The 18071-nt window shown below is 34.4% G+C and overlaps 1 protein-coding gene across 1 annotated transcript in view; it reads left to right on the plus strand.

Annotated features, from left to right (window-relative positions):
* Positions 1-12345, plus strand: part of VCPIP1 (valosin containing protein interacting protein 1) — a 31243-nt gene extending 18898 nt beyond the window's left edge. Inside the window, exon 3 of the mRNA XM_047723585.1 lies at positions 6628-12345. Coding sequence (XP_047579541.1) covers positions 6628-7499 — 872 coding nt within the window. The 3' untranslated portion in view covers positions 7500-12345. The remainder of the gene's footprint in view (positions 1-6627) is intronic.
* Positions 12346-18071: the final 5726 nt, after the last annotated feature.

An 18071-nucleotide genomic window follows, 5' to 3' on the forward strand; every position in this document is an offset into this window, starting at 1 on the left:
TTGAGAGTTTTGCATCTGTGTTCATGGGACATAATGATATGTAGCTTTCTTATAATGACTACTTAATCAGGATAATGTTGGCTTCATAAAATAGAGTTGGGAAGTGTTTGCTCCTCTTCTGTTTTCTGGTAGATTTGTAATACTTTGATACAGTAATTTCTTTCTTAACTGGTAGAATCCACCAGAGAAGCCATCTGTGCTTGGAGTTATCTTTGCTGGACAGTTTTTAGCTATGAATTTAGTTTATTTAATAGAATCCTCTTAAGATTTATGTCTTTTTTTCTTGAGTAAGCTTTGTTAGTTTTGTTTTGTCTTTCAAGAAGTCTTTCCATTTCATCCAATTTTATTGGCTAAAATTGTTCATAATATTCCCTTGCTGTCCATTTAATATCTGTAAGGTCTGTAGCTCTTTCTGGTATGGGCAATTTGTGCCTCTCTTGTTTTGCTGACCAATCCAGCTCATGGTTTATCAGTTTTACTGATCTTTTCAAAGAAACAGCATTTGTTTCACAGGTTTTCTCTGTTGTTTTTCCGACTTCAGTTTCATTGATTTCTGCTTTTACATTTATTTTTTCCTTCTTTATGCTTGCTTTGGGTTTAATTTGCCCTTTTCTTTATAGGTTCTTTATGTAGAAGCTTAGATTCTTGTTCATAAACTTTGTGTTCTAATAAAGCATTTAAAGCTATAAATTTCTCTCTGAGCATCCTCTCCTCTCTTATTTTGGCATCCCTTTCTTTTTACTTTCCATTTTAGCTTTATTCTACATCCTGAATTATATTGATATCAGTTAATGGTTTTTTAAAAGTTAGTGTGACGATTGATTAATGACGTTCTCAGTAATTAGGGTAAATATGCACTTTCGTGCAACTGAAGTTCCCTCCTTTGTTTTTTGTGGGGGAGGGGTACATGGTGGGTGGTTATGGGGATGACTTTTGATTATGTACTAAATAGTTTCATGTTTCTGGTTTCAAATTTTTTTTAAATGTTTAGCTCTAATGTTAAGACAGTTTAATGTGGAAAGAATTGTTTTTTCAGCAAATGGTGCTGGGACAACTGGATGTTTACATACAAAAGAATGAAGTTTTAACTTGTACCTCACACCAAATAAAAAATTAGCTCAAATTTATCCACCACCTAGATATAGGAGTTACTACTAGAAAACTTATAGAAAAAGACCATAGGCATAAAATTTCTTGACTTTGGATTTGGCAAAGCCTTCTTAGATATGACACCAGAAGTACAAGCAACAAAAGAGAAAAGTGGATAAATAAGAAACAAACTTTTGTGCTGTAAAGGACACCATCATGAAAGTGAAAAGATGGACACCTGGGTGGCTCAGTTGGTTAACCGTCTGACTCTTGATTTCAGCTCAGATAACGATCTCCAGGTTGTGAGATCAAGCCCCATGTTAGGCTCTGTGCTGGACGAGGAGCCTGCTTAAGATTCTCTGTCTCTCCTCTGCTCTCTCTCTCATGCTTTCTCTCTCTTAAAAAAAGAAAAAAAAGAAAGAGGAAAAGACAGCCCACAGAGTGAGGAAAATTTGCAAAGTACGTATCTGATAATAGATTTGTATCTAAAATATAAAGAATTTGGGGCACCTGGGTGTCTCAGTTAGTTAAGTGTCTGCCTTCGGCTCTGGCCATGATTCCAGGGCCCTGGGATTGAGCCCTGCATCAGGCTCCCTGCTCCTCCCTTTGAGGATCTGCTTCTTCTCCCTCTGCTCCTCTCCCCTGCTGTGTACTCTCTCTTCCTCAAAGAAATAAATACATACGATGTTTTAAAAATACATAAAGAACTCATCAGTAAAATGCCAAATAACCTGATTTAAAAATGGGCAAAATATCTGAATAGACATTTCTCCAAAGAAAATATACAAACAGCCATTAAGTACATAAACTGATGTTTAGATGCTCAGCATTATTAACCATCAGAGAAATGCAAATCAAAACCACAATGACATAGTACCTCACATTCACTAGAATGGCTATAATCAAAAAGGCAGATAATAAGAACTGTTGGCAAGGAGATATAGAGATATTGGAACCCTCATACTGCTGGTAGGACTGTGAAATGGTACAGCCACTTGGGAAAAGTCTGGCAGTTCCTCAGATTTAACAGGTCTGCTCTTAGGTGTATACCCAAGAGAAATGAAACCTGTCCATGCAAAACTTGTACACAAATGGGTCATAATAGCATTATTCATAATAGTGAAGAGTGGAAACAACCCAAAATTTCCACCAACTGGTGATTGGATAAGTAAGATTTAGTATTTGGATACAATGAAGTATTATTTGGCAAGAAAAAGGAATGAAGTATTGGTACATGCTATATCATGCATAAACCTTGAAAAATTATGCTACATGAGACAAACCAGTCACATAGACCATGTATTATTCCATTTAAATGAAATGTCACAGAATAGGCTTACCTACAGAGACAGAGTAAATCAGTATTTCCTAGGGCTGGGAGTTAGGGTAAGGGGAGGAAATGAGAGTGACTGCTAATGGGTTTGGGTTTCTTTTCGGGGTGTAAAACCATTCAGTTGTACACTTAAAATGAGTTTTATGTGAATTATCTCTTGGTAGAACCATTAGAGTTTTTTCAAATGTTTCCTGTCTCAATTTAACCTTATTAGGGAGTAGTTTAGAGCTCTGAAGTAAGAACATCTGAGATCAAATTTTGGTTCTACCACTTACTCCCTGTGTGACTTCTAAGTCTTAGTGTCTTCATTAGTAAAGGGGGTATTATAATCTCAGGGTTGTTAGGATCAAATGAAATCGTGCACATAAAGCAGTTAGCAAAGGGTCTGGTACCTAATAAATAATTAGCTAATGTTTGTTATTATTAGAATTTCAGCTGTTATTTGCAGAATAATTAAAATTCTTTTGACTATAACAACCACTTGAAATGGGTCATTGTTATTTTACTTTTCAAAATACAGTCTTTTCTAATGTTTGTAGCAGGGTTTTATCTTTTTTTAAATTTCATTTCTTCAAGTAATCTCTACACCTGATGTAGGGCTCCTACGCTTGATCCTAAGGTCAAGAGTCCCATGTCCTCTGACTTAGCCAGCCAGGTGCCCCTTACCTCTTTTGTTTAGGACAGATTCATGTGGCAAATCATTATTATTATCCTGTGGTCAAAGAATCAAAGTATATCACCCAAAACACATATACCCATGTCCTCCAATAATTGGAACATACTTCTTTTTTTACAAATCCACCCTAACAAACATATGGTTATATCTACATTAGAAGAGAAATATTTCCCAATCTAACTAGACTATTAATATTCTTATTCTTTATATTTGGAAAGATATTTTAAAGTTCTTTTGCTTAAAATGTAAGTTTCTTTGCAGGTCTTTATGTAGAGATAAATGCAGATGTAGATGACAAATTTAGTTAAAACTTGTATAGCTATCTTTATAATGTTGAGTTTTGCTTGTGTTTGAACTTTATGAAAATGGAAATTGAAAATTATGCTATATATATTCTCTGTGATTTGCTTCTTTTATGCAACAGGTTTTCAGATTTATTCATGTTGATGGGTTCAACTGTCATTCATTTTCATCACTGCATAGTATTCTGTTTTATCATTTTTAATATTATTCATCCATTGTTCTCCTGATGCATTTCTGGGTGTGTTTTTGTTTTTGTTTTTGATATAAGGAAGAATGTAGCTCTAAATATTAGTATATATTTTTTGTGTGTAAATGTGTGATGGAACTGTTGATATGAGATATAGGAATTTTAATAACCACGATTCTTAAAATTCAAGACTACATAAGTTACATAAAACGTAAATGATTATGCTTAAAGGGAGTACAGCCCATAAAGTATTTGCATAAAGTATTTAATACATATTCAGAATATTTTTAATAATGTAAAAGGTTTAGAAACTATAGAAATCGGTAACATCACCTATGATTTTTAAGTATTTGTCTCATACATACATGTTTAGGCCTGATTGTAATTACAGTACTTAGATTTGTTTCCTGCTACTCATGTGCATTTTACTATATATATGAGGCATCATAGGTTTCTTATTTATATCAGTTCCTAATAGCTACATATTACTTCCATCAGGTGGATAGACCATAATTTTCTTAGCCATTCTCTTCTTGTTGAAAGCTTACTTTGACTGTTTCCAGTGTTTCATTGTGAATAATACTCTGATATGTGGGACTATGATTCTTTCCAGGAATGACCAAGGGAAAGCATCACAATAGCAGTCTGGAAACAATTACAAAACTTTTTGATCTAATAGAGGAACTAAAACTATTGACTGCCTGATTTATATTAAGCAGTCTGTGTTATGCTTTGCATGTTTTCTCATTTAATATCAAATAATCAGTGAACTGAGTATACCTATCATTATACTTACCTGATTGTATTATAATGATCTGTTTGTACCTGTCTCCTAAGAATTACATTTTATTTGAATCTTCAGGGTCTATTTTAGTTCCTGACACACAGTGAGACTCAATAAGTGTCATCTGTTGAAGTGAATGTTTGAAAGTTTTACTTAGGGTCATCTCTGGACTTAATCATTCAAAATTCTCTTCTTTGCTCCCTTTGTTTCTTGAACCAAGTTTTACTTTTCCGCATCTGCCTGGCAAAACCTTTGTCTATAATGCTTCTGAAGATAGACTAGAATTGTGTGTGGTTACTGCAGGACATTTCCCCATCGGTCCTGGTGTTGAAGATTAATAGTTAAAGAGGCTGTAAGTCAGGTTCAAGCAGAGGCTACTACAAGAAGTAGAGAATCAAGTCCCTCACATGGGCTATTTACAGATCTCTGAGGTAGGGGATTGGTAATAAGCCGATTCCAAGGTTGTGGCCTGAAAGGAACCATTGAGACCACATCTCTAATTTTAAATTTTGTCTGTCTCTTTTTGTCACTTACCTATGCCAGAAACGTTCCAAGAGGAAATTCTAGTTGGATTTTTATTAATGGATACTTACCACTGAAATGAATGTTTATTTAAAATTACTGTGTATTTCATTTGCAGTTTAGTTCTTTTCTCTGGTTATTTAGAATATTCACAGTGATACATTAGAACCACTCTGTAGCTTTTTTCAGAGGAGGAAGAACTATTCCTAATAAACTACAAAGTCAGGGGTACCTGGGTGGTTCAGAGGGTTAAACCTCTGCCTTCAGCTTCGGTCAAGATGTCCTGTGATTGAGCCCTGCATTGGGCTCTCTGCTCTGTAGGGAGCCTGCTTCCCTCTCTCTCTGCGTGCCGCTCCACCTACTTGTGATATCTCTCTCTGTGTCAAATAAATAAATAAAAATCTTAAAAAAAAAAAAAAAACCTACAAAGCTGGAGACTACCTAAATGCCCACTAAGCATTCTAGAGTTCACTCATTCTCCACCTCTGTATTTGTGTAGCACTAACAATTTCATTCATTTTTAAGTAGTTTGCTTTTGCCTTTATATTTTGCCATAAACATAACCATTTGCACCATATATTATTAAGAGTTCTTTACTTTGTGGGTTCTATGCTGGGCATGGAGCTTACTTAAAAAAATAAGAGTTCTCTACTGTATCTTTCTTTTGTTGTTAACATAGAAAATCTTTGGCTTTATGAAATTTGAAAACCCCCATTTTTGCATACTTGTAATATACTTTGAGAAACAAATTTAAAATGTAAGGATATTGGATAGTTTAAAACACACACAATTTTCTTATACCTGAGCTGGAAAAAGTATAAAATTTTGGAATACCAGAGAGTGAGATCAAGTTCCTCAACTAGAAAATAGAAGCCTGCTTTCAAGTTCTTCTGTTCCTACATTAGTTGACTATGAGAAGTAAATTAAATTGCCCAGTCCATTTGAGGAGCATCTGTACTTCAGGCTTATTTTGGTGGTTGTGACTTACCAGAGAGGAATAAGAGGAGTAACGTGAAATACACCTTTTTTTTTTTAAGAAAAAAAATTTTCTTATATTGTGACCAAGTGTCATTGCTTAGAGTTATACCAAAGGCACAGTGCATTAATGTTAGCTTTCCTAAATATGCCCACATAATTACTTCTTTAACTATGGGGTATCTCATTTTGAAAGTTCATTGTCTTTTATATTTGTGAAATATACATACCTAAGGTACACTGAGAAAACCACTTTTATTCTGGTATTCTGTAATTCAGTAGAGCTACTTAGGATTTTTAATTTTAATTCATACTGCAGCATTTTTGTGCAAATTTTGCCCTTATAGGTATTTTTGCAAAGTTTAAATTTTAATTAGTAAATGAAAGTATATTTTCTCATTGTTTTAATGCAAGCAGTTGTTTTACTAATACCGTTGCTAGTGTTTTCTCATAGCTTAGCTGTTTGTTTCAAGCCCTGTTCCTAACTTTGTAATAGGTTAATGATATAAAACAAAAAAATTTCTCCTGGGGAACTACAGTAAGGTCTGTCATGATATTTTAGTATATGTGCTGCCGAAGCGAGCGCTGTCATGATATTTTTAATAGTAGTAAATTCTATTAATATTATTTTTTAATTAGTTTTGTTTTCAAAACTGTGATCTGGATATTGTTGAAAATTCACTACTTCAACTACAATTTTCGTTACTACACTTAAGTAAGATTTTAATATATTAAATATGTTTTTTTCCCTTCTTTAGGTATGGCTGATGGCAAGCATTGTACTTTTCCACATCTGCCTGGCAAAACCTTTGTCTATAATGCTACTGAAGATAGACTGGAATTGTGTGTGGATGCTGCAGGACATTTCCCCATCGGTCCTGATGTTGAAGATTTAGTTAAAGAGGCTGTAAGTCAGGTTCGAGCAGAGGCTACTACAAGAAGTAGAGAATCAAGTCCCTCACATGGGCTGTTAAAACTAGGTAGTGGTGGAGTAGTAAAAAAGAAATCTGAGCAGCTTCATAATGTAACTGCCTTTCAGGGAAAAGGGCATTCTTTAGGAACTGCATCTAGTAACCCACACCTTGATTCAAGAGCTAGGGAATCCCCAGTTGTAAGGAAGCATAACACAGGGACAGACTTTAGTAATAGTTCCATTAAAATAGAGCCTTCTGTATTCACAGCTGCTCCTAGTAACAGTGAGCTTATTCGAATAGCTCCTGGAGTAGTTACAATGAGAGACAGCAGGCAGCTTGATCCTGATTTGGTTGAGGCCCAGCGAAAAAAATTGCAGGAAATGGTTTCTTCTATCCAGGCTTCGATGGACAAGCATTTGCGGGATCAAAGTACAGAGCAGTCACCATCTGATCTTCCTCAAAGGAAAGTAGAAGTTGTGAGTTCTTCTGTGAAGTCTGGGAGTCTTCAGACTGGCCTACCTGAATCTTTTTCTTTAACTGGTGGCACTGAAAATTTGAGTACAGAAACAACTGATAGCTGTGTGACAGAGGCCCTGGGAGCAGCATTTGCCACAAGGTCAAAAGCACAAAAGGGAAATTCAGTGGAGGAGCCTGAAGAGATGGATAGTCAAGATGCTGAGATGACAAACACAGCTGAGCCAATGGATCACTCTTGATTTAATTAGAGGCTAATAAAGGCAGAATGTTTATTGTGAATATGTAACATTTGTTGGCTGGGCCACATAACTTGATTAGTCATAAAAATCTTGTACGTATATAATTCAAAGATTCTATCTTGTTATTCAGTGCATGACAGCAAGTGTGTGACTGGCAATAGCTTTTAATATACTGCTGCCCAGGCTGGCTCTGAATTCCTATAAATTAGTTATTAGATCTGCTGAGATGAGTTTCTTCCATATATGTGGTTCATTGGAAGTTTTTTGTAATTTTAATTCCATGAAAGTCTTAATGTTTCAAACATGAAAATTTTCTTGCTAATGTTTGGTTTTCTGAAAAGGCTAGAACTGGCGGGGAAATGAGATTTTGCTAACATTGATATCATCAAGGTAACCATTCCACATATTAGAGTGTCAAAAGACTTATGTAAATTTGAAGGTTATCAGAACTAAATTATATCTTAAAATTCATAGACGGATTTATTAGATACTGGGATCCTGATGTTTCCGTGAACATAAACACATTCATAGAGATACGTATTCTTGGTGAAAATATCTAGAGAATAGAGTGTAATGATAAAACATTTTGCTGATTTGAGCAAGGCTAGGGGGAAAATATCTATTCTAAAATGATAAAGTCAATGTGATTCAGTAATGTTGCTGTCTGAGCCAACACAGCCAATTTTGTGCTCTGTTGTTGATAATATGTTACCATTATTTTTTTAATCCTGGCCTGGTCAAGTACCACTGAATTTTTTTTTTCTTTAATCTTGCAGAAAAGTTGATTGCAAAGTGTGGTAGAAAATATAAAAATAATGGTAGCAGTAGTTAATCTTTAATTTTCAGAGTCTGTCAGATTCACAGAGAATTTATATATAAGAATTTATCTTTATGAATGAGTTACATTGTTCTACAATTTTGATCAATGGTATTTAAGCTTGTACATGCTAAGTGTCTTTGAGCCCCTTTGAACCAAAAACATTTCCTTTTTTCCTTAGCATCCATAAGATTTTCTTTATCTGTTGGCTTCACTTGGATTTGGATGCAAATTTTACTGCATCAGACCCTGATCAACTGGGCATTTGCTTAAATAGTGTATTCATCAAAACTTTAGTGCCAGTTTCCTCAAAAAGCAGCTTTCATGCTTATTATCTTAAAGACAAAGAATGTTAACCTGAGATTGGTATTGCACTATTTATCCTGTTCTGCAAATCTGTATTCTGAAGTGTACATTTCAATCCATTTTTTTCCTTTGTTCACTGAAATTAAGTTGAATTTGAATGGATGAAAGACAAAATGTATGTTAATACAATCTCTTATCTAGAGCATTTAAAGCCTGGCTGTCTCTGTTTGCACATGTAACAGATGCAGAACTGTGTTTGCAGTCTAAAAAAATGTACATAAGAAAGTATATTATCAGGTTTCAAAATTTCAGTCTATTGATTCAAAATGAATATTACACAGTATTTTGACTTATGTTTCCAAAAGAGGGAGGTTTTGGATTTCTTTCTAAGAAAGTATCTCTGACTTAATCCACTTACTAAATGAAGTACTACATTTGAGTAAGGAAAGAATGGAGAATCTAGACACTCTGCAGGTGATATCTGAGCAAGATAGATATTTAGGTTAGTTTTATCACATCCCATTTTAAACCATATTTTATCTCAATTCTTCTAAATTTACTTTCAATTATCTTAATATCTAAAGAGCAGGAAAATTTAGGACTTTTATATTGTGCGTTTTGCATAAGGAACTGCAGCTACCAAATAATAGTTCCCATTTAGTTAGTATAGGTGGCTTCTGTGTAATAAACTAAAAATTACAAATACCACTAACCACTATAATTATTTTTGGCTTTTTCAGCCACTGAAACTGACTTTTCTTATTAATTTAAATACAGGAAAACTGTTTAACAAGCAAATGTGCTGCTTTCAGATAAATGATATAATCACCTTTCCTTTAACAAATATTTTCTTCACCTGTGGCTTGGCATGTTTCGTTAATAACAGACAACTATACTCATAGCATATAGAAAAATATCGGAAATTTTATCTTCCTATTATATTAATACTTGCATTTAGTCAAATTAGAGTGCACCTGTGAACATTAGGAGAAGGGCTTAAATCTCTGATAACACTATTTCTCTTGCCACAGCAATGCTATTTAGAAGCTGGTTAGGTGTGAATATTATAATAGTTTGGGTTCTCCCTTGATAAAGAATAAAAGGCTTGATTTTGAGAATGGTCAGATATCTTGAAATTATTTTAAATCTGCTGAAATTTGGTTGGGGTAATTAGTAGTTTTTGAGAAGTGAGCCAGGTATCATCTTCACAAAGAAGTTTTAGAAACAATTTAAGTTCTTAATTTTCATCCTTTTGTTGTTCCATATGGTTATCATAATCAAATAGATGACTGTAGAATTCTAATTTTTTAGTACTGCCATTTGTGAGCACCACAGCTTTGAGTTCAAGCTAGAGATCATAAATCAGTTAAAATATTTTTTTTTAGCCTTAGATGTAACATATAGCTCAATCTTATAATTCTGTTTGTGATGTTTCACTGAAACTTGAAGTAAAATTGTAAATTTTTTTCTTCAGTAATCCACTTTGTAGGTAATCATACCAAGTTTGAATTGATGACCCAAAGTCCAGGTAGAGTTTGAAGGTGGTGTATGTCTAGAATATTAGTAATGAGAAACTGGTTGAAATTGAAGAACACAAGACACTGCCAAATATTATGAGCTAGAATTTAATGAACGCCAAGGGAATGGTTACTCAGGAACTAGTTAAAGAGCAACCCCAAGACCTATTTTTTCCCCTTTCACTATGTTTCAAGTATCTTATTGGAAAATGTTAGGATAAAGACTGAGAAATTTAGCAAATGCTATTGACTGTGAAATTTGCTTTATATCTTCTGATGATTTTTAGTTTGATTTTTACAATCAAGCCTACTGCTTGCAATTAAGATACCAATCTGAAATGCATCTGTGAATCCCAGCCGCAGGTCCTTATTGCCATTATTTTTAAGTATCTAATTTGGTTTGAAATGAGCAGACTTTTGCATATGGTCTCTTACCTCAGGGAAGATCACTTGCTAGCAACTCATATATTACTAATGACAGGTTTTTGAGAATTGTACTGACATCATATGTTAGCAACTAAATGCAAAATTTATAACAGTATTATTTTATGTAGTTGCCTACTAATACTGGCTGCTAGTGAACATTTCTTTAAATATTTAGGACTCCCGAATAACTAGTGTTTAGGTATGAAGTAAACTCACAACTTCTGTCATTAATTATGCTTTGGTCAATATAATGACAGTATCATACTATGTTTGTTTTAGAATATCAATACAGTTTTGTCCTCATTTTTCTATAGGAATTTCAGTTGGCCCACACTTAAAATACTGCAGAGTAGATTTTGAGAGTTTCATGGTTCCCAAACCAAGGTCTCCATATTAGGATTTTCATAAAAGCCTTTGCAAAATTGAATTAAACTCCACTCAGTATGAATTTTAAATGACCTTTTATCACAGCAGTAGTGAGATACATACTCCATATAAGTTGGGTAGCTATATCCTGCAGTTCAAGGTTATCCTATATAATTTAACAAAATTGTACATCCTCAAAGCTCTTCATAATTAATATAAGAAATTAATTTTCAAGTCAGAACTACTCACTTGAAAACATACCATAGTAGAATGCTTACTGAAATAAAGTAACAAAGAGGAACTACTACTGTAAGATTTATAGTTAACTGTTAAGTTCTGCCATTCTTAATAATTCTTGGAGATGCTAAGTGTTTCAATTCATATTTAATGATAATTAAATCGTGGAAATTTTAACGTTTGTTCCAAAATAGCAGAAATTGTAAAAATTGTGAATTATTGGAGAAAATGCCATTACTTGTATATCTGACATTTAATTTTTTAAATTATGGAGTCTACATGCTTTTGTAGTATAATATTAATACAATGATTATTCTCTTGTAAAAGAAAAGGAAAACTAGTAAAAAAAAAAGTTTTAGTTGATGTTACCTGCTTGTGAGTATCAATTACTTAGTATTAAAATTTGAAGGTATTGCATACTTTTCTTTGGAATGCACGAGTCCCTTCCTGAGCCTTTATGCCTGTGGTGGGGCAATAAAAGACTGAAAAGGTTACCAATATTTTCAGGTTTATTGGACTTTAAGAGTTAGTGCCAAGAGCTGGAGAGTCTACTTTTTGAAGGGAAATGCTCTTTAGAAAATATAAAAATAAGTGGTAATGTAAATATTTAGAAAAATTACATAGCAAGTGCTTTAACTGCTCAGTTAAATAGTATAAATGTTCCATCATCCCTAAGGCACTGGCTGTTACCCATTATTTTCTTTGATTTTGTTGTTGCTGTATATATTACATTTGAGAATAAATAATTGATAATAGTGTATTATAACTATATAGTGTTCTACAGCACACCTCACTGTACAGTATTTGAAGTTTTCTTTTATATTAATAAAACTATAAGTTAATACGTACTGATTTTCCCCTCGACTTCTCCACAATAGCTTTTTAAAATAATTTTTATTCTTGAGTTTCCTGGAATTACACTTCAATATAATCCATGAAAATATAGATTAGTTTTATAAAGGAATTCTTAACTCTAATAAAGATCTTTTTTAAACTTCCTTTAGTGGGACATCATATAGGAACAGGAATTTCTCCCCTTTACTGTGATCTCAGTGTAAATGAAATTGACTCAATTAGAAAAGAATTAGCAAAATTCCTTTAGACGTTTTACGTTTGGGTTATGTAATGCTTACTGAATTTTTAAAGACAAAACATGTTCTAATAAAGAGAGAACTTAGTTTTGTGCTGATTTTCAAAAATACTGGTTAGAGATAAGGAGGGGATGAAGGGAAATACAGAAAATAGTAACAACACTTCCATGGCTTAGCAATCAATATGACTTATATTTGCTTTTAAGTTTTAATGTGTATGCTTAATATCTATTCTGTTAGAATAGACTTGTTTAACTTAGAGCAGAGTCTCAGACGCTAGACTCCTAGAACTGAATCTTGGCACACTGCTTATTGTGTGATCTGTCTGTGCTTCAGTTTCTTCTCTAGTAGGATGATGAAGGCATCTACTCCTGGGGTGGTTGTGAGGATTAAATGAGTTAACACATATTTGATCATTAAAACAGTGCCTGACATACAGTAAACACTTAAATGTTTACTGTTACTGTTATTTACATATCAAAATAATAGAGTTCAGTTGACATTAAAATGGATAAATCCTCATACATAGGGCACACATTATTTAAATAATTTGTTTTATTAGGTTAAAACCTGCTTTATTTGTGATAGTTAAGGAGCTAAAAACAATGGTTTCTGTGTTCACATATTTATGCAAGAGCTTTATGACCACATGCAATACTGAAAATCCAGAGAACTGATATTCTGTGCTTTGTGACTAACTTGTTCTGTGACCTAAGGCAAGTCATGGAGCCTTTCAAGGCCTCAGTTTCTACTATAACCTTTTGGTTCTTTAGTTACGCCCTTGTTCTGCCAATCATGTCATCATGGGCTCACTTGCTCTTGGCATAGTGCTGATGGGACAAATGACATTGGTGTGGGCTCCAAGTAAACTAAACATAACTAGCTTTGCTTTATGCTTTGGCTGGCTATACTTGCCCAAACTTGGACTCAAGTTCTTGTACATGGGTCCCACTGGTCATATACCATATAGTTTGGAGCTCTCAAAAACTCCAGTGAATAAAATAAGACAATCATCCTACTTATGACAGTTCAGTATGGATTTTGTTTTTATTGACTGGCTTTTTCAGACTCCAGTAACTGCAATTATGAGTGCATAGCTGATTGTTTCTAATCATTAAAAATGTATACAGAAAAATTGAAGTCTTTGATTTTCTAAACTATATACAGTATACAGAGGTGAAAAACTTAGAGGCTCTTTAAACTTGTGCTCTTTCCTAGTTGGAACTAAACCTGTCTTTGGTCCACTTGTCATACCACATGGAACAGAAGCTTGGCTTTTGATCAGTGCTTAACAAACACTGAATGGATGATTCAAGCATAATGTTGATTCAGTCACATACTAGGAATCACAGATCTTCACCTGCAACCCCAACCCCTCTCCTGAAAAAAAAAAAAAAAAAAAAAAACCAAAATTCAACATATCCCCTGTTCTAGGAACTGGGGAAATAGTTCTAAATGAGACAAATTCCATGTAACTTTTAGAGCTACATCCCAGTAATGAAGACAAGCAATAAACACATTCATAATAACTCATTTAGTGACCATTTCCCTATATCCAGATACCTATGTGAAACACAACATGCAATAATTAGTTTAACCCTCAAAACAACCCTTTGTGGTTGGGTAACATCATTGTTTTCGTCTTTCAGGAAGCAGGCTCAGGTTGGTAATTTACCCAAATTCTGGACTTAATAGATGGTAGTGCTGAATTTAAACCCGGATGTTTATGACTCCATAGCCTAAGTTCTTAACCCGAGTGCTTGTAATTTAGCAAAGGAGTAAAATTTGGTGGTCACATATATCTTTATAAACATCTGTTATTAAATTTAGCTTATTTTCAGATATACCAGTGTGGTTTGAAATGAATTCAGTGTGTATTACCTGGCTTTAATTTCACTTCACACAAGTTCCCTACCTGAACCCCAATCCTCTACCCCAAGTTCTTCCCTCCTTGGATTTGTTATCTTCTTCCAAATTTGGAGGTGATTTAAAGGAGGATTTCAGAATTTCTTAGATGACTGATCTGGGTAGATTTGAGAATCATTGGTTAGATAAAAGTCCCAACTCCCTTATTTCAAGAACCTGGAATGATTGTCATTTACTGAGCAGGTCTGTTGCTTTAGTGGGAAGGCTCCCCCAAGGTGCTATTTCTCAAAGGATATTTCATGGGCTCCTTGTATCTTGAAAACATTTCTATGAAATCTATCATGTGCCAAGTACTTTGCTACAAATAAGGAATAATAAAATGGCAAGAAAGACACACTTCCTGCCGTTATATTTTTAGTGAATTAGAGAGTTGCTTAAACAAGTGCAAATATAGGGGGGAATACTGGGTGGTGGGAGTCGCACTACAGGAGGAACTAACCTGACTTGCTAGTGGCTTAGAGAAGGTTTCCCAAGAGGTGATGTTATGAGCCAAGACCAAAAGAATTAATATGATGTTTTAAAATCAAATTAGGGGGGGCGCCTGGGTGGCTCAGTGGGTTAAGCCTCTGCCTTTGGCTCAGGTCATGATCTCAGGGTCCTGGGATCGAACCCCGCATGGGGCTCTCTGCTCAGCAGGGAGCCTGCTTCCCCCTCTCTCTGCTGCCTCTCTGCCTGCTTGTGATCTCTCTCTCTGTCAAATAAATAAATAAAATCTTATAAATTAAAATCTTTTTTAGAAATTAAAAGAAAATAAAAATAAAATTGGCAATATTACTTACTACTAAAAATATTTATTAGGTCAGTCCATTAAGTGAAATTAAGTGCAATGCTTATGTCTGCCATACTTTAGACGCCAAATCCTTCCTGTAAGAGGGTGGTGATCTGACTGAATAGATAGGCATGACAAAGTTTGAGAAAGCTTGTGCTAATAGGGTTGCTAAGGAAAGGTAAACAGTGCAAAAGAATGAAATTCTAAATTCAGTGCATAAAACCATCTTCAGAATATGAGCTTATCCTTTGAAACTAAAAGGTATCTCTGCTACTGAATATGACCAGTATAAATTAGATGCATCGATGTATAACAAAAATTTTAGCACAATAGTAAAGTGAGAATCAAATTAGGAGCTAGAAACCCTTAATTATTTGCTTTCTTAACCATTACCAGGATTATAGGAAGATTAGTTCCATTTCTATCTCTAGCTTCTCATGGCTCTATCCCGGTATTTGTCATCTCCTCTGTTTCTGTTTAGGAGTACTACTACCTAAGTGACTAGTAACCAACATACAAATTTGTGCTTAAAATATTGCTTCTCAAATTAAGATTATTTCATTTTGTGATCTTTCTTATGGAAAGTGATTTCACTTTCTATTTAGTATAATAAACTTAACAATGTTATTAAATTTATTTTTGGTACAGTGAAGTGATTAGAAAAAATTAAATCAATAGCTGAAAAAGAAGTAATCTATAAAAGATTTCATCAAAGTGGGACATCAGAAGAAAGCAGGAGTGGCAATCCTTATATCAGATCAATTAGATTTTAAGCCAAAGACTATAATAAGAGATGAGGAAGGACACTATATCATATTCAAAGGAACTGTCCAACAAGAAGATCTAACAATTTTAAATATCTATGCTCCTAACGTGGGAGCAGCCAACTATATAAACCAATTAATAACAAAATCAAAGAAACACATCAACAATAATACAATAATAGTAGGGGATTTTAACACTCCCCTCACTGAAATGGACAGATCATCCAAGCAAAAGATCAACAAAGAAATCAAGGCCTTAAATGACACACTGGACCAGATGGACATCACAGATATATTCAGAACATTTCATCCCAAAGCAACAGAATACACATTCTTCTCTAGTGCACATGGAACATTCTCCAGAATAGATCACATTCTTGGTCCTAAATCAAGTCTCAACCGGTATCAAAAGATTGGGATCATTCCCTGCATATTTTCAGACCACAATGCTCTAAAGCTAGAACTCAATAACAAGAGGAAATTTGGAAAGAACCCAAATACATGGACTCTAAACAGCATCCTTCTAAAGAATGAATGGGTCAACCAGGAAATTAAAGAAGAATTGAAAAAATTTATGGAAAAAATTATAATGAAAACACAACGGTTCAGAATCTGTGGGACACAACAAAGGCAGTCCTGAGAGGAAAATATATAGCGGTACAAGCCTTTCTCAAGAAACAAGAAAGGTCTCAGGTACACAACCTAACCCTACACCTAAAGGAGCTGGAGAAAGAACAAGAAAGAAACCCTAAACCCAGCAGGAGAAGAGAAATCATAAAGATCAGAGCAGAAATCAATGAAATAGAAACCAAAAAAACAATAGAACAAATCAACAAAACTAGGAGCTGGTTCTTTGAAAGAATTAATAAGATTGATAAACGCCTGGCCAGACTTATCAAAAAGAAAAGAGAGAGGACCCAAATAAATAAAATCATGAATGAAAGAGGAGAGATCACAACGAACACCAAAGAAATACAGACAATTATAAGAACATACTATGAGCAACTCTACGCCAACAAATTTGACAATCTGGAAGAAATGGATGCATTCCTAGAGACATATAAACTACCACAACTGAACCAGGAAGAAATGGAAAGCCTGAACAGACCCATAACCAGTAAGGAGAGTGAAACAGTCATCAAAAATCTCCAAACAAACAAAAGCCCAGGGCCAGATGGCTTCCCGGGGGAATTCTACCAAACATTTAAAGAAGAACTAATTCCTATTCTCCTGAAACTGTTCCAAAAAATAGAAATAGAAGGAAAACTTCCAAACTCATTTTATGAGGCCAGTATCACCTTGATCCCAAAACCAGACAAGGATCCCATCAAAAAAGAGAACTACAGACCAATTTCCTTGATGAACACAGATGCAAAAATTCTCGCCAAAATACTAGCCAATAGGATTCAACAGTACATTAAAAGGATTATTCACCACGACCAAGTGGGATTTATTCCAGGGCTGCAAGGTTGGTTCAACATCCGCAAATCAATCAATGTGATACAACACATTAATGAAAGAACAAGAATCATATGATACTCTCCATAGATGCTGAAAAAGCATTTGACAAAGTACAGCATCCCTTCCTGATCAAAACTCTTCAAAGTGTAGGGATAGAGGGCACATACCTCAATATTATCAAAGCCATCTATGAAAAACCCACCGCAAATATCATTCTCAATGGAGAAAAACTGAAAGCTTTTCTGCTAAGGTCAGGAACACGGCAGGGATGTCCGTTATCACCCCTGCTATTCAACATAGTACTAGAAGTCCTAGCCTCAGCAATCAGACAACAAAAGGAAATTAAAGGCATCCAAATCGGCAAAGAAGAAGTCAAACTATCACTCTTTGCAGATGATATGATACTCTATGTGGAAAACCCAAAAGACTCCACTCCAAAACTGCTAGAACTTGTACAGGAATTCAGTAAAGTATCAGGATATAAAATCAATGCACAGAAATCAGTTGCATTTCTCTACACCAACAACAAGACAGAAGAAAGAGAAATTAAGGAGTCGATCCCATTTACAATTGCACCCAAATCTATAAGATACCTAGGAATAAACCTAACCAAAGAGACTAAGAATCTATACACAGAAAACTATAAAGTACTCATGAAAGAAATTGAGGAAGACACAAAGAAATGGAAAAATGTTCCATGCTCCTGGATTGGAAGAATAAATATTGTGAAAATGTCTATGCTACCTAAAGCAATCTACACATTTAATGCAATTCCTATCAAAGTACCATCCATTTTTTTCAAAGAAATGGAACAAATAATCCTAAAATTTATATGGAACCAGAAAAGACCTCGAATAGCCAAAGGAATATTGAAAAAGAAAGCCAAAGTTGG

The sequence above is a fragment of the Lutra lutra genome, chromosome 4, assembly GCF_902655055.1.
Source record: "Lutra lutra chromosome 4, mLutLut1.2, whole genome shotgun sequence".
Classification (NCBI taxonomy): domain Eukaryota; kingdom Metazoa; phylum Chordata; class Mammalia; order Carnivora; family Mustelidae; genus Lutra; species Lutra lutra.